Source organism: Caenorhabditis briggsae (genome assembly GCF_000004555.2).
Source record: "Caenorhabditis briggsae complete genome, chrIII, whole genome shotgun sequence".
NCBI classification, from domain to species: domain Eukaryota; kingdom Metazoa; phylum Nematoda; class Chromadorea; order Rhabditida; family Rhabditidae; genus Caenorhabditis; species Caenorhabditis briggsae.
This window is the reverse complement of record NC_013490.2, coordinates 10,316,048-10,333,883: the sequence shown is the minus strand read 5'-3', so window position 1 is coordinate 10,333,883 and position 17,836 is coordinate 10,316,048. Positions and strand designations below refer to the sequence as shown.

Sequence of the window (17,836 nt, the reverse complement as noted above, 5' to 3'; positions counted from 1 at the left end):
TTGGAGAGCCCTTCTATTAGGAGGTCCTTCTATTGAAGAGGTTTTCCTTATACTTTGACTGTTTTTCTGAAGACTTTATTGGTAGACTATTTTTCTACGAAAGATAAAAAAAAGGATGAGATTAGTGTATTGTTTTACTTATCATTTTTGAAGTGTTCACTTTTTTATTTGATGAGATCAGATTATGGATTCAGGCTTTTTAGTCTAAGAGTTGAGATTTTGAACATTTAAATTTTTCCTGTACTGCTTCCAATAAATTCAATTTTATGTAAATTCGAAATCTTTAAAAAATGTAACTCAGAGAACAGTATAAAAGATTGACAGATCATACCTTTTCTTGGGATTAGAACTTTGAAATTTTGGGAGATGTTGAGAATTGGATTTTTTTTAATTTTTGAGAGAAACTCTGACAACTTTCAGGAATAAAGATTTTTTAGAAATACTTTTTTTCAAAATTCTCCTTTTTCATAGATTCTATCTTCCTAGACCCATAATTTTTGATCCCTAGATTAGTGACGGATTTCTTATTCATATTAATACGAACTGTTTTTTTCCAGATTTTCTGTCTGACTTGTCTTCCTGAACTATCCAAAACACGACTAATGTAAATTATATATTATATAATTTAAAAAATTTATAAGCTCAACTTTTTTTTGCTATTTTTTATATCCAATTTTTGATATTTCTGAATAACAAAATAGCAAAAAAAAGAAACACCCGCTTACAACTAGATTAGAAATTTGTACTATAAAACAAAAATGCTTTCCGCAGTCAAAAACACATGCTCTCTAATTTTTTAACCATTCGGAATAAAAGAAGAAGAAAAAAAGAAAAATTGTTCCGTTTTCTTTTTTGGTTCTGTTGTTCTTCCTGATTTAGGGATTAATTGGTGGAGGAGTTCTAGGAACTTTTTTGATTGAATAATTTATTTATCTGAAATTTTTTCCAGACGATCTAAAAGAGGAAGAGATTAGTGGTTTTTAAAATCTGTGAACTGTTTTTTTTTTGTTTTTGAGACATCTGGAACATATTCAGTTTTTGAATACACCCAAAAAAGATAGTTTTCGATATTTTGGAATCCTCCAGATTTCAGATGCTCGATAATGGAGTTTTGTGTAATTTTTGAAAAATGTGCTCGTGATTTTTATGATTTCAGAGTTCTGACGTATTTGTTTAAATTCAAAAAGTGTAACCATGACTACTGTAGGACCATAAAATTTTGATGGATTTATGAGGCATAATTTTTTTCTGAATGATTTCTTTATTTTCCAATTTTTCTGACCAGGAAGTAGAGATTTTGAAATTTCGGAGTTCAAAAGACTTTGATGTTTCCAGTTTCATGCCAAGTATCCAAAGGTACATTGAAAAAGGGTACATCTAGTTCTTAGGGTAGGCACCCTTGGATCCTGGGCTCCAGTCTCGATATTTCGAATTTCTGAAATTCTGAAAGTTGAAAGAACTCTAAAATTTAGACTTTGAAAGTTCCATAATTAAACTTTGTTCGGGTTTATTTTTAACTTCCCAAGAGAAGTCATTTTTCCATTTTTCTAATCCAGAAAAGTAGGCGGGGTTTCTCATGGTCGCCAAAATGAAAAATTTGTTCTCAGCGATTTATTTCCAAGAAAGATTTCAAGGAAATCTTTGTTTTTTTTTCGCTTGAGAAAAAAATTCTCAATTCTTGAAATTAGAAAAAAAGAGGTGAGGTTCAACTGTGAAAATAACACATTTTGGCCTGGAAATTTTTTTCTCCTATCATATAGTTCTTTTATTTTCGGGGTTTGAAGAAGTCCTTGAGATGTTTGATTATTTTTAAAAACTTCAAAATTTATGAAAAAACAAAAACAAAACAATGACCTAGAAATTCGAGGTTTCGCAAAACTAGGCCACAAGTTAAATTTGGCACAGGTTATAAATTTGAGAACTGTCCATTTTGAGCATAGTTAAACCTATTTTAAAGTTAGTGGTGTAGAATCCGAAAGTCGGATATTCAGTTCAAATGTTTGTAACATGCGTCAAAATCAAGCAACAAACGCTTTTGCTTGATGAAATGGATGACCTAGTTTCTTTCAAAATTTGGATTTCTAGGACACTAACTTTCACAAACCGACTTTGTCAGACATTCTTAATATTGGAACGGTTATTTTCTGATCTCCGATAAATCTCTCCCGTGGTGCGTCACTTGTTGTAAAGCTGAAATCTGAGCAATACAGCCTGTGAGGCGTTTCAAAAATCAGTTTCCTAGACTTCATGGTCTCTATCCCTATATTCCAATACACAGTATGCGAAAATGTGTCATACTTCATCTCGTCATTTTATTCTTATCCCTCTTCTTCCTCTTTTTAGTTCAATTTTCTTATCCTTCCTCTTATTCGAAGAATTCCCCAAAAAACGCATTACCATTGATGACTTTTTTCATTTCCTTCTTAATTCACTTTTTCAAAACCCTTTCTCCATTTTCTCATTAAATTTTTTCTATTTCCTTTTAGAGAATCTTCCTTATTTTCTCACATCATCATTCAACTTTTCGCGCCCTCCCAAAACTCCATTAACTTTTTTTTTATTTCAGAAAAAAAAGGACCTCCTAAATCCCTTTTCTCTGTGCACTTCTCATCTCTGCGTCTCTCTGAGACTCCGCCCACTTTTGCTCACGTTTCAAAATAAGCCCCGCCCCTTTTCTGTCTCTCTGGGGTCATGAATTCTTCTTGGATACCTGTCACAACTGCGGGACCACCACCCGTCATCGACGACTTCCAAATGTCGTGTCGATTTTCAAATTATGGAAATTTTCAACCAGAAGCATTCGATTCAGTCACTTGTGCTTCATGCTTCTATTTCATTTATATGCTTTTGGATCATTATAAAGATAGGTGAGACCTGATTTTTTTTTCTTTTGGTTAGATCCTTCAAATTATTTTTTGAAAATTAATTTTTATCGAAGAAAAAACTGGGGGTTTTTTTAATTTTCATAACCCCGAAATTATTAATTTTTGAACTATATCTCGAGCTGATTTCGGACACAGTTGTGCTTTTGAAACCTTTTTTTTAGTGTTGAAAAAAACTATTTTTCAGCTTGTTCCTCCTTGAAAAAAGAGACAAAACGAGTCAATTATTCATGATGACGTCCCACCATTTTTTTCAATTTCTCGCCGTTTTTGCACCTCGTTTTCCCACTTTTTTTGCCACCGACAATTAACATACACTACACTTTTGTCGGGACCAGAAGGTCACTTTATTTGGGAATTTCGGAAAAAAAGACGATAGGTCAACTACGAATTTTTAATAAATCTGGGAACATCGAATTTGAGCAAAAGGTGGAATTTCGGAATTTCGATAAATGATTCCAGAATTCGTTTATTCAATTCGAAGTCCGTTTTTGAGATTCTCGGGTTTCTAGATTCTAGACTTCTCAGATTCTCGGATTCTCAGATGTTGATGTTCTTCTGAGATTCTTGAATTATAGCGTTCTGAACTTTCAAAATTTTGAGATTCCAATATTCAAAGATTTCAAAACGCCCAGATTCTAATATTCGGAGATTCTGAGATTCCAAAATTTCGAAATTCTCCGTAATCCCAGATGTTGAGGTTTTTAAATTCTAAAGTTCATGGATTCTTATATTTCAAGACTCCCAGAATTTAATATTCTGAAGTTCAGAAATTCAGAACTTCTAAGATTCTGAGATTCTGCGACTCTAAGATTTCGAAATTTCGAGATCCTGAAATTCTCAGATCCTCGGATTCTCAGATTTTTTGATTCTGAAAAATCGAGATTCTAAAATTCTATGAAAGTTCCATCAGAAGACAAATAACGTATTTTGTTCATAAAAATGCGATTATGTATGACTACAGTAGGACCATAAAATGTTTTTTCTTCATTAAACCTTTGATGGGTCAGAAATTGTTTCTAGTTGTACCGGACGGATTGAGAATTTCTGATTTTGAGGAATTTTGAAACAATTAGGGAGAGGTTGATATAGAAACATCTAGAATTTCCAATTTTTTTGCAGATATAACGCCACTTTATGCGACAATGGTTTCGGTATTCTGGTTTGTCCAAAGAATTCGGACGCAAAGTATTGTCATTGTGAGAATCCGTCCGTGGTTTATAATCTTCCGGAATTTGCTTCGAATTCGTAAGTTTTGGGAATTACTGTACCTATTCTGGTGGCTTTCTAGTAGCTTCTGAAAAATATTGTTTCATTACCCTTCCTTTGCAAAGAAGCACCCATCGCTCGTATTATCAGCGTATTCCTTGGCTCGCCGCGTCCTTTCCGTTTGCGCAGTCGGCAGCGGCTTTGGCTAGTAAAAGAACATCCCGAGTTCGATTCTCACCTACTTTGAAATTCTTTTTATTTTTGTGTGGACTCTGGAAAACGAATTTATTTAATTTTACCATCACTCTTAAAAGTCCTAGCGAGTTATTAGAGTCCATGGATTACAGTAGTCCATGGATTAACAGGGTTTCTACTTTGATGACACAAAAGATCGAATAATTTCGAATTTCGTTTTTTAAATTTTCTTCTATTTTTTTCGCTTTTTCCTCACTTCCTGTCCATCCATCCCATCTCGGATTTCACAAATGAGCAAAAATGTTGCCTTCTGCTGAAAAAGAGAAGACGAAAAAAAGAAGAACATATCAATTTCTTTCGAATCCTCCCCGCGGACATTTTGGTGGACTACAGAAGGACCAAAAACTGATGTAATACGATTACCTTCTATTCCCCAATATTTTCTATGTTTAGAAGAAAAATTTGGTTTTCTTGGGAGGATAGAAAAAAGGACAAAAAAATGCATAAGGGATAGAAAAATTGTGTCTCGCCTCATTCTTTTTTCGCAACATTTTGAGTTCCAAACGGACTCTTTTTGTTGCTCGTTTTTGAATGATTGAGATGAAAGAGTATGGGAATGTGAGAGACGCAGAGAAACATACTTTACACGAGACTCATAGGCATACACGCACTGACCACACCGCAATTCACTCTTATTTCGGGACCATGTAAACGGGAATAGAAAAGGAAAAAGGGTGAAATAGGAGGAAGTTTAAAGGGGGACCATTTTTCAGGGAGGGAACACATTTTTTGGTTTTTTCGAAACTTCGAATTACCGTAAAACCTTTAATAGTAAACTGCTCAGAGTTGAAAGTTACGGGGCCCTTCTACTACAGGTTTTACGGTAAACTGAAAATTTCAAAAATTAAAAAAAACCTTCAGCTTCAGAATACGAATTCCTGAAATACAAATTCTCAATTATGAGAAAATGCCAATCACAGAAATTTCTAATTATGGAACTTGTAAAATTTGAAAATTTCAAGAAATTCGAGAATTCTGAATTAAGAATTATAAATGAGAATCCTTTGATACTTTTGTTATGGATTTCCAATTTCGAAAACAATTCGAAAAAATTCTGAAGATTTGGCTTTCAAGAAAATGTTCTGGGAAGTTTCTGGTTTTCTGGATATTGAAGTTCAAATTTCAGATTTTTCAGTTGAAGAAAATCGACTTCAGAAATATCTGAATTTCATATATCCTGATTCTTAGAACCTTAATTTTTCTGATTTTCATCTTCCAAAATAGTGAGTCAGTTTTCTCCCCACATCCTATCTTTGTTCATTCCAGAAAAACTTGAACCATAGAGGTCAAACTTATTTCATATTTTCCAAAATAGTTTCGCGCCCTTCAAAACTTTCAAATTCTCAATCCAATCGAACTTCCCGTCTGACTCATTTTCCTTCTTCAGAAACTTCTTTTTTTCGAAATGTTTCTCCAATTTTTTCTCGGTGCCTGTCACCTCAGATTTCCGGTCTCTTCATCATTTTTCCAAAAAGGAGCGAAAACTTTTTTGTTCTCGCCCAACAAAGTTCTGCATGACCATGACATTTAAGGAGTTCTGAATGAAAAAAAGAGATGAATGATGTTCCGGAGAGCAAAAATGAGAAGCTCATGGGGATTCAGAAGACTCTCCTGTCAGTTGGAAAAAAGGGAAAAAGATACGTTGGGGGACGGAAAAGGTATATTAAAAATTAATAAAAACGGTAGAACATAATAAATATGCAAGATCCCTTAAAAATCGGAAGTCTTTGCTGTTTAAAAAAACCAAATTCAAAATTGACACATTCACAGAAAACGTATTTGACAGTTTACCTGAATTTTAAAATTTCAGGATCGAATTTCAAAATCTAATATTCCTTCCAAATGCCAGAATATCAGAATCTAGAACTATTTGACTTTATGGATTTTTTGAACATCCGAATATCAGGATCCCAGAATCGCAAATCTCGAAAACCTGTTATATGTACTTGATTTCCCATACTATTCTTATGAATTAGAATCGTTCAATCATGGATTTTCAGGCTATCGAGTTCTTGAATTACCTTCAAACCTCTAGTAGAAGGACTCCCTAACTTTCAAAATTGAGTCAATTTTCCTCGGTCCCTGTGCAAGATACAAAATAATTTGTAAATTGATAAATTGTTGATCATAACCAGCCTGTTTGTCGCGCCTCCGGCGCTTCAAACAGCTGGCTGGTTCGCCTTTGGCGCAATATAACCTATATCTTTTACTGTTAGTCGCTTCGCTCCTCTGTCTTCCTAAAAGGGTCACGTCAATTTATATTTTAATTCAAATTTTTCAACGTGTGCGACAGATCGAGAAATAAAAGACGCAACTTCATTTATTTATTATAAGAACCAGCCTGTTTGCCGCGCCTCCGGCGCTTCAAACAGCTGAAATTAATCTTTTTCTTTTACTGTTCGTCGCTTCGCGACTCACTTTTTTTAAAGGTCGCGTGAATCAATATTTTACTTTCCAGCTTTTCAAAATTCGCGGACAAACTGACAGAGAGAGAAACAAAGAGACGCAACTTCATTTATTTATTATAGGAATGATGAATAGAATGATATCAGACGTCTTTGTCAGTTGACGCACTTTTGATATCTCTCACAAGAACCGTGATAATTGAGCTCACGCTTGAAAGTGTGGGGGCCCTTCTATTGGAGGTTCTACACTTCTTCATGATGCAGAATTTAAATTTCCTTACAAACTTTGTAATTTTGAAAAACCTCATATTCATAGATCTCTCGTGATTTCTTATTTTCCTTACTTGTAACGGGTCGGGCCGGGCTTTTTCCCGAATTTCCTGTCATTCCAACACATAAGGGGGGACCCTTATGTGATTTTTTTCGAACAAAAAATTTTTTCGAGTTTTTTCAAATATTTTTTGATCAAACAGACAAACAATCCGAAAAGCACAAACAAATATAGAAAATTGTATTAAGAGCTCAAAATTCGGTTCAAAATGACAAATTTTTGCTACCGGGCCTTCCGGGCCGGGCCCGGGCCTTGAAATTTTCCTCAGGCCCGGGCTTTGCCGGGCCGGCCCGGAATTTCACAAGTATGCTATTTTCGGGTATCCTGCACTTTTTCTTCTTCCCCCACTCGTTTCCTCCTTGCTCAATATACCATTTCAATATTTTTGCTCTTTTTCTTTAGCTCTCTGCGTCACGAATCTCTCTCAAAAATATTCTCTTCTCTGTTCCGAAATGAAAAGTTGCTCATCCTCCTCAAAAACTATTTTTTTGTTTCCGATCATAACCGCGAATCTCTGCGTCTCTCATTTTTTAACAATCTCTCATCATAAAGCAACACATGATGATATATGAGATATGGGAGTTTAGAAATATCTCTGGAACATTTTTTGATTTTAATTTTTCAAAGAATTCATTGAATTCGAGGGACCTGTAGATCTGAAATTCTTACTGTAGTACTTTTAAAACTACAGTAACCTCCTCTTGATTGCTCATTCTTTGCGCCAGAGACAAAAGAGCAAAAAGTGACGGATTGGAGAAATGAGAAATGAGTTGACAGGTTTTGTGTAAAGAAATGCAACATTTTTCAAACACTTTTCGTCGTTTTGTCTCTCCTAGAAGATTCTGAAGGGAACAGGAGCAAAACACATTGAAATAAAACAACGAGAAAAATTTTTGGGACGAAGGAAAGTTGGAAAAAAATGGAGGAACAGATTAGGGATTAATTTTTTGTCTTTTGAGAATCTTGAAAAGTTAAAAAAGAGCAATAAAGAAGAGCATGGGAATTTCGAGAGTTCTAGGGAAAATTTTGGAAAGCGCAGAGGAAGTTTTTTGCTCGGATTTCGGGGGTCTGAGATTTCGAAATTGAAATTTTAGCACTCTATTTTGATTCAAAAACTTGAAACTTCGAAATTCTGAAATTATTAAAATCAAGGAACTTTTTTTTTCAAAAATGTTTAAAAAAAGCCTAGTGCTTTAATCCTTTACAAGATTATTTTCTGTCCTTTTTTAAGGAATGATTGACAACTTTTGATGGGAAAATTGTTTTTTCCTTTGTTCTTTAGTTTTATTTTTTTTTCGCAGAAAAAACATCTAGAAGGGATTAGTACAAAGATGATGATGATGAACGATTTGTTTTTTATTTTGTGGGAGATGGGAAAATTGAAATGTTCTGGTTTAAACGAAGAGCTGAAAATTGGAAAATGGTGGAACAAAAAAAAATATTGCAAGGGATCGAAGAATCCATGGTTTTCAGAATCTTCAGAATCTTTGTGATCTGGAAATTCAACTTCTCTAGTTCTGACTTCATTCCCTTTCCTAGCAGAAATATCGTGCACTTTGAACTCAATTATCTCGGTAACTGTCAAAGATATGAAAAATGTGTAAATTGGTAAAATGTTGAAAACATTATGATAAGCATTTTATCAGTTGACAGATTTTTTATATCTGTTACAGAAATCGAGAAAAATTGAGTCAAAGTTTAGACTAATTTTATTACAGGTCGAGGTAAGGTCCCCTGTCTTCGATTCAGTTTATCTCGGTCCCTTCGAAAGATAAGAAAATGTAGTCTACTAACAAAAAACTTATCAAAATGTCTTCAACATTTTATCAGTAGATAACTTTTTGATATCTTTCATCGGAACCGAGAAAAATAGGCTCAAAGCCGAAAGTTAGAGAGCCCTTCTATTGCAGGTTTTACGGTAGATCTTTTTTTCGAAACTTCTGCAAAAAATTCCCTTTCAATTCAATTGACTTCATTGTTCCACTGTTCCATTTTCTGTTTCTCAATTTTCTCAATTTTCGTCACTTTTGTAAATTTCCGATCATCAAATTTGAGCCGATAAAACTGAGCCGAGAAATTCAGAAATTCCAGGAAAAAAAGAAGTGCGAAAAGAGGAAATTGAATGAAATAGGGAAAAGTTCGTTTTTTCTCACTTTTTTCCTTTTTTTCGGCGGTCCTAACTGAGAAAAAAAAAGAGAAAAATTCAATCAGGCATAGTATGCCCTTTTCAATTGGAGGAATGGAAAAAAGTGAACCCTAGAATTTTCATTATTTTGGCAGTTTGAGAAAAATAGAAGGAAATTTGAAGCAGTTTTCCAAGAGTAAAAAATAGGTGTTTACTGAAAAAAAGATGACCTGAAGGGATTGAAAGTCGTGGCCTAGAAACTCAAGAATTTGATGGCCTAGAAATCCATAGTTGACTATTTTAAGGCCACCCAAAATGACTGGAAGTCTACAAGATAGCAGATCCTGATATTTTGAAATGCCATGATGTTAAAATGTTCTTAATTTCGCAATTCTAATATTCTGGGGCCTAGAAAACCAAAAAAAAAACTAGTCCATCATTTCAGATCCCGAATAACACCTCTGAATCAACTGGCCCTTGATCCTCCCCTCCCATTTCATTTCGAGCTTATCGTCAAAGATTGCTGCTCAGCTGCAAGATACTGTTGCCGAAACACTCTTGTTAAATGTAAGATTTTGCCCCAGTTACAGTAACCCAAACTGAGCCTCCCGCAGATCACCATCGTCACGATGAATCACCATGCCCTGCCACGTGGGACGGATGGAACTGTTTTGATTCGGCAGATGAGGGAATGATAAGCAAACAGTGCCCGAATTATATTTATGGTGGATCGAATATCAAAACGGATTATGATGGACATTGTAAGAGATTTACAAAAAGCTCCAGGTTACGGTAATTCGAGTTTCAGCCAAAAAACAGTGCAATGCTGATGGGTGGGATTTACCAGGTTACGGTTATAAGGAGCATACTGATTACACAGGTTGTACGCGGAATGATGTGAGTTTGTATGGATTGCATAAACAGTAAAACCTGTAATAGAACGGCCCCTACTTTTCGACTTTGAGCTCAACTATCTTGGTTCCTGTAAAAGATATAAAAAAGTAGTTAACTGGCAAAATATGTATCATAATATCATAAGTATTTTGTCAGTTTATCACTTTTTGATGTATTTTACAGGAGCAGAGATATATTGGCTCAAACTTGAAAAATACGGTATTTTGACATTTTTCATTGCAAATTAAGGAATTTTGAAGTCCTCAAAATAAAGTCTGGAATTTTTCGATTTGTCTGAAAATTTCAGAGTATACTAAACAATAAAAGAACTTCATTTTCGTAATCAACATCTTTTTTGTACAACTACAACCCAGCGAGATAAAAACTTTTAAAGTGGGACAACACTCATTTGGGCATTTTCAGCATTTTTTTGGTTGAAAACGGCACATCTTGTCAGAATGAACTTCAGCCGAGAACTTGCCAAATACAAAAATTAATATCTTTGTATCTTTAGTATACTCTGAAATTTACAGACAAATGGAAACAATTCTGGACCACTTTTTTTCTGAATAAGAACATTGAATTTATGATTTTTTTTGGTAATACTCATTTATTGGATATTTTCAGGATGCCCAAGCTAAACTTATCGCTGGAGTAATCACGTATTCTCTCAGTGTAACATTCTTACTTCCAGCAGTCGTTGCTCTTGGATTCTTCAGGTAAACACCTTAAACCCCTGTAATAGAAGGGCTCACTTTCTCGTTTCCAGTCAAAGATATATGAAAATTGTCAATAGACAGATTGCTTATCATAATCTCACAAACATTTTATCAATTGTCACATTTTTGATATCTTGCATATGAGCCGAGATAATTGAGCTCTAACTTGACAGTGTTGGGGACCTTATATTTAGAGCGCACTTACGTATTCAAAGTGTTCATCTCCCAATAATGCTCATTGCTCATTTTTTTTCTCAAATTTCCAGACCAATCCGCAAAAGTCCCATGTTCATTCTTCACCGTCAACTGCTCATCTCATGTCTCTTGTACGGGGTATTCTATCTTTGCTCAACGACATTCTTCGTTGTTAGCTTCGCCCCGTTGTCCGGTCAAGTCTTTGAGAACCATGTGAGTCTTATTCTTCTTCTTTTTTTGGATTTTCTTTTGATCACTTTGGTCCCTTGTTTCCTTTTTTTTTAAGAAAAACGCCCGCGAAAAGTGAATTATTCAAATTTCGTTTAAAACACCACCTATTTTTGAACAGAATACTTTTGGCTCAAAATGAAAAAAAAATTCTTGACACAGTCGAATTTCGGGATTTTAGAATCCGAAGAAACCCAATTCCAGATCTTCTGCCGTGTATTCTTCTCCGTCCAACTCCGTTATCTCCGAATGACGAATTTCTCATGGATGCTTGCTGAGGCTGTCTACCTCTTCAGACTTCTTCATACCGCCCAACATTCAACCGACGGAGAGACTATGAACGACTACAAAATCGCGTGTTGGGGTACGGTAGTTTCTTTGAAAGTGTATTTCCAGATCTTTATTGTCTATTTTATAGGTCCATTGTATTTTGTCCTTTTTCGATTTTCAAGAGTAGAATATAAAAAACAAAAATATGCTTTGATTATTGTAATGATATTTTTTACAACGTCGTCCAAATGAGATTAGGCTTTCGAAAGCAGTATACCGCATTTGCTCTAATAATAGCCCACCCAAGGTCTCAATTATCTAAGTTTCTTAAAAAGATATCGGAAATGTGTCAACTGATAAAAGGCTCGGCATAATATCACCAATATTTTTACAGTTGACAATTTTTGATATCTTTTACAGTAATCGAGATAGTTGAGCTCAACATATAAATTGTGCTTCTATTAGAGCAAATACGGTAATTGCAAAGTTTTGTAATATCGGCACTTTATGGTTCTAGATTAATTTGCACACAAAATTTGTTAATCAAAAAATTAAAGTGTTTGTTTCCGTATTTTCCGAAAATTTTATGCCCAAGTTTAATTTCATTCAATAAAATGGTTTCCTCTAAAACTCCCAAAGAGCATAGAAGGGCCCCCATCTCTCTATTTGACCCAATTTACCGTCGTTTCTTTAAAAGATACCTAAAAGTCGTCAACTAACAAAACGTTTATCATAATTTCAATAATATTTTGTCATTTGATCACTTTTTGATATCTCTTAAAGGAACCGAGATGAAGTGTGTCAAAGTTATTGAGTTTACCGTAAATGCTCCCACTCCTATACGTACACTTCAAGCTCAATTATCTCGGTTCTTGTTGAAGATAGTGAAAAGTTATTAGATGACAAAATATTTTTGATATTATGGTTAACATTTCGCCAGTAGACCACTTTTTGATATCTTTTACAGGAAACGAGATAATTGTAAGACGGTTTGGGTGAGCTTTTCTGTATTAGAAGGGGTACGGTATTGTCGAATTAAACAAACTGGGACCTGAAAAAACTTCGCGGGCGACTTCCCTGTCGATTTACGAGGCCTCGCCTAAAAATCACTACAGTAGTAAACGAAACTTATTTCTGTGAATTTAATGGAATTTTCTGGACAAAGTTTAGATTTTTAGTATGAAAATGATTGCTAGCATCTCTAGAATTCATTTCTCAGCAAAAATTGAACTTGAAAGCGAAAGGAGCTCGGACGAGCCGAAAGTCTCAAATATTACGTTTTTGCCGCACTTTTTCGTAAATCAAAAAAAGCGAAAGTTTTCAAATTCTCAGGTGTCACTTTTTTTAATCCGACAATAACCATAAAATCAAATTTAAAATGTTTCCAGGTGTTCCCGGAGTGATTACAATGATCTATTTCATTGTCCGCGGTATGAATGATGACACTGGAATGTGCTGGATCGAGAATTCCTCAAACGCCTGGGTCGAATGGATGATTTTCGCGCCGTCTCTCCTCGCCATGGGGGTATCTTTTTTGCTTCTTCCGAACTCTAGACAATTCTAAACTTTTCTAGGTCAATCTTCTTCTTCTGGCTGTCGTCGTCATCATTCTTGTGAACAAAATCCGCTGTGATCCGCATCTCGAGAGAATGCAATACACGTGAGATAATTTTGGAGAATCCTAAAGAAAATATTTTTTGAACCTGAGAAAAAAGTGTGAGAGTCAGTGAGATAGGTCAAGTTACCCAAAGACGAAAAGGGCAAGACTCGACGTCATAGTAAAAAAAGTTCAAAATGTGTTTGGGGATTGAAATATGGAAAATATAAATTAAGGATTACGAAACCGGAAATAATTTCAGAAAAGCCGTCCGTGGAGCAGTAATGTTGATTCCAGTGTTTGGAGTTCAACAACTATTGACAATTTATCGTTTTCCAAATACGTATTATCAGGTGGCGGACCAATCACTTAATGGATTACAGGTAAGAGGTCCTTTTTAGACTTTTTGAACCGTACCTGGACATTTTTTTTTCGGAATCCAATTTTGAAGAATTACCGTAAACATTCTAATAGAATAACACACTTAACTTGAACTCTGAGCCCATTCATCTAATTTCCTGTAAAAGATATCAAAAAGTGTTCAACTAGCAAAATATTGGTGAAACAATCAATGATAAACATTTTATCAGTTGATAATTGTTGACACCATTTTAAGAAAATGAGCTCTGCGAGCTCAAAGTTGATTGTTTGGAGAACATTTGTTTACGGCACTCTGTAAACTTGTTAGACTACTGTAACTACTCCAACAATAAATATCAGTCAAGTTGGCGATGATGGGGTGTTCTCGTTTGCAATGATAGCTTGTTAAACTCTGGACCGGACACTGTCTAAATGTAAGCAGCCGGCGTTTTCCTGCTGAAAACATTTGAAAACTTTGTTTCTGTGGCTCTTTTTTTCTCTCTCTCTCTCATTCCGCAAAAAAACTATCAAGTTTTTTTATCAGTAAAATGTCGGTAGCTTGGAAAGTGTCGCCTTTATAAACCTCTCCATTCTCACGTTTGCGTCGGTCCGGATTCAAAGTTGACACAGTCACATCGAAACTACTTGACCGGTGTTTTGTGGAAATTTTAGCAAGTTCTCCAGAAATCATTGGTTCATAAGTTGGGGGCAGGTCGAAAACCCGGCAATATGCTCAAAACTGTGTCACTTATTTTTAAAATTTCGTTCTTTGTCTTCATTAAATCACAACGACGCAACACAAAAGCATCTTTGCGTTTCATTATCGGTCAACTTGTCCAAAGTTTGTGCAAGTTGTCAATGTTTTTCTCATTTTCCGCAAGGTGTTCTTTTCGGGATCTCGTGTAAATGCGCTCGAACGCAAACATACTGTAACGCTGCAGTAACTTATCGTTGGTAACGTTACTCTCGACGCGAACGCTTTTTAAAAACTGCTGAATTAGCTGCTCTGCGGTGCCTGCATTCCACCGAAAAAAGCGCAAGCTATTTAAAAAAACGTCCAGGAAAAAGATGTATTTCCGAAACATTTTGAATAACTGGAATAAAAACCAATGGCCTAACTTCTCAGAATCTCAATTTCTAGGCCAACAAATTACCCCAAATTTTCAGGGACTCTTCGTCTCGCTAATCGTGTGTTATTCGAATAAAACCGTCCGTGAATGCTTCACGAAATGGCGTTCAACATATCAAGAGAAAGCAACACTTCACACGGAATGTCGCCAACGGATGAGTATCCAAGAAAGCGGAAGATTAATTATTCAATCGCCACAAGTCCCCACTGAACATGTTCAATTGTAAACTAAATAATTCCAGCCACAAATTCTTATTTTCCCCCAACAATTTCCATTCCTCACCACAAAAACTGCTTTATTTCTTTGTCTATTTATTTGTGTACTTTTCCCTCCTAAGCTTGTGTTCGCCTTGACCAATTCCAGAATTCCCATCCCAACCAAAATCAAAAAAAAGATCATTGTGCATTGATTTATTGTGTTTGTACAGAAAAAAAACAGTAAAATGAGAAAGGACAAAATAAAACCGATTTGTTTATATTTAAAAATGTGGAAATTGAATGAATAATTAAGCATTGAAATGAGAGAGAGAGATAACAGGGGAGGGAAGGATGGGGTACAGATATTTAATTATCATTAATCTCTGGATCATCATTTTGGACAGCTCAATTAATTTCGTTCAAATTGAGGAACTTCTTTTCCAGAGAGACGATTATTCGGAGACCAGACAGCACTTTTCTGCAAAAAAATTGATTAGTGGTGTGTGACGTGACATGGTGATGGTACCTCCAGAGGGCCCTTCTATTATAGGTGCTCTTCTATTAGAGGGTCACTTCTATTAAAGAGGCCCTTCTAATACACGTTTTACGGTATTCTAATATTTCGGTATTCAAATCACAACTATGGGTAAAAAAATAGTATTTTCTGAAACTAACGAAGCTAGTTTGGGGTATGAACTTGTGGATTATTGGACCTAAAATGATAATTTCAGTTTTCTTAATGCTAATTCTCAGGTAGAAAATGGTTTTTGATCTTTAAAACTTCAGTTAATTTAACTTTTTTCCTTTCTCGTAGATTTTAAGGTTTTATTACTTAATTTTCAAATTTATCAACGAATCTCAAACTTCGAAAACCGCAATTTTCAAATAAAAAATTCACTCACCCATTATATTTGATCATAAAATCCTTGGCCTTATCGTGCGCATTGAAAATGATCGACACAACATCGTCAGCAGATCTCCAGCACTTTTTAATTGGTCCCATCTCAACGGCCACCGCTTCAATCTTCTTTACAGCAGTTGGAAGCTGTTGAACTCCACTAACATTCACTGCCAAATATGCCTTTGGTTTTTCCTTTGGGGCTGATGAAGGTGGACCAGTAGTGGAATTCTCTTTTTTATCAGAAGATGGACCATGTCTTCTTTCCTCTTTCTTTCTTACAATTTCTTCTCTTTTCCTTTTCTGCTCATTCATTTGATTGATGTAATCACTGGAAAGCCCCAAAGCTTTAGCAGATTCCATTGTAGATGCTCTGGATTGCTCCTTTCTGCGTCTGGATTCTCTTTCCGAGTCTCTTGAATCTTTGGTATCCCTGTAAGAATCTCTATCCTTCGTTCTACGATCATCGTGACGTCTTCTATCATCCCTTCTATCCTCTCTTCTTCCATAGTCTCTTCTGCTGACTTCTCGATGATTTCTTCTCCTTCTTTTCTCATCACGTCTTCTATCTCTCGACGAGCTTCTGGATCTCGATCTGCTACCACTTGAATAACTGGAAGCACTTGAGTACGAGGAACTTCTTCTTTTCTTGGTAGCTCTTCCACGTGAGGATGACTGATTCAAGAACTGCACCACATCATTTTCCCATTGACCTGGATTACTGGAGGCTCCTACCATTCCACCTCCTCCAGACATTCTTCCTTGTTGTTGATATCCGGTTCCAAATCCAGCACGTCCGTGGTTCGCAGGCACTCCAACAAGAGGTATTCCATTTGGAAGACGTGGGACTATGGGTTGTTGTACCATATTGGCCATAAACGATGGTGGTGGATAGAAGATTCGCTCGGGTTCTCCTTCAATTCTAAGAACGACTCCAATCGGTTGATCGCCACTTTTCAATGGATTATTCGTGATCGTTTTGTCGAAAAGTGATGGAATCGCTGGCTTTTTGCTCTGAAAATTATTATAATATTTTCAGGATCTCAAAATTTTTGAAATTTCCTACCTTCTCCTTATTCTCCTTCTTTTGCTCATCACTATCATCTGAATTCACTCGATTCCCTCCGTTTCGTTCTGAAGTATATCGGCTAGTCCGTTCTCTTTTCTGATCTTCGTCCTCTTCCTCTTCATCGTAGTCCAACTCTTCCTTGTCACTCTCTACAACCGCTGCCACGTCATCATCATCGTCTTCTTCCACGAGGACGTCATTCTGGAAATTAAGGAAAAGGTTTTTATATTGTCCTAGACTGTTGATTGACAGATGGGGTGAGACAGGCTAGGATAGATGAACATTCAGCTAATTTTTATAGTCTAATTCCGACTACCGTATTCTCTCTACTAGAAGCCCACCCAAACCGTCAAATTTGAGCTCAATTATCTCGATTCCTGTGAAAGATATCAAAATGTTGTCAACTGATGAAACATTGTTCATAATATAATCAATAATTTATCAGTTAACCAAATTTTTACATCTACAACAGGAATCGAGATAATTGATCTGAAAGTTGATGGTTCAGGTGGGCTTCTATTAGGGGAAACACGGTTCATAATATTTAGAGGCTTTCAAGAAGTACCCATTGTGCTAGCTCAAGCAAGGAGATCCATTGGACAAATCAGACAAAAACTAATTTTATGATAGGTTTTTTCCGAGCAGAAAATGTTTTGCTTCTGAAAAAAATTGTCTTTACTCTACTTCTGGAAACTAGTATGAGATCAAGAAGAAAAAAAAAATAGAAAATCATTAATTTTTCTTAAAAGGTAAGCTCATTTCCTAGCTCAAACTGGAAAAAGTGCTTATTTTTCTGCCTTTTTTTTTACTAATTTTTCTTTTCAGCCTATTTGAAACCAAATGCTTGAAAGAAAAATTGGAACTTCAAATCTTCTTCACAGAAAGATAATTAGTAGGGCCATCAATTCTACTGAATTTTAAAGTTGAAAAGTAAATTGATCAGCTTTTCTGACAGCTGAAAACGATGATTTTTGCTTTATGACCTAAGAAAACAAATAAGATTTGATTTTATTGAAAACATTGGATTACCGTAAAACCTCTAATAGAACGACACCCGGATCGTCCACTTTGA

At 35.5% G+C, this 17,836-nt stretch overlaps 2 protein-coding genes across 2 annotated transcripts in view; one reads left to right on the top strand and one right to left on the bottom strand.

Annotated features, from left to right (window-relative positions):
- Positions 1-2,691: 2,691 nt before the first annotated feature.
- Positions 2,692-14,826, top strand: CBG06860 (the record flags this gene model as incomplete). Its single annotated transcript, XM_045244343.1, has 12 exons — positions 2,692-2,867; positions 4,005-4,130; positions 9,653-9,774; positions 9,822-9,968; positions 10,016-10,104; positions 10,729-10,820; positions 11,087-11,228; positions 11,448-11,607; positions 12,902-13,038; positions 13,088-13,173; positions 13,373-13,493; positions 14,638-14,826. The coding sequence occupies 12 exons, from the start codon at positions 2,692-2,694 to the stop codon at positions 14,824-14,826; spliced, it is 1,587 nt and encodes a 528-aa protein (XP_045093327.1).
- Positions 14,827-15,202: 376 nt separating this feature from the next.
- Positions 15,203-17,836, bottom strand: part of CBG06862 — a gene marked incomplete at both ends in the record, with an annotated part of 4,185 nt that continues 1,551 nt past the window's right edge. The window contains 3 exons of the mRNA XM_002642406.1: positions 15,203-15,275; positions 15,700-16,709; positions 16,762-16,965. Of these exons, the coding sequence (XP_002642452.1) occupies positions 15,203-15,275; positions 15,700-16,709; positions 16,762-16,965 (1,287 nt within the window). The remainder of the gene's footprint in view (positions 15,276-15,699; positions 16,710-16,761; positions 16,966-17,836) is intronic.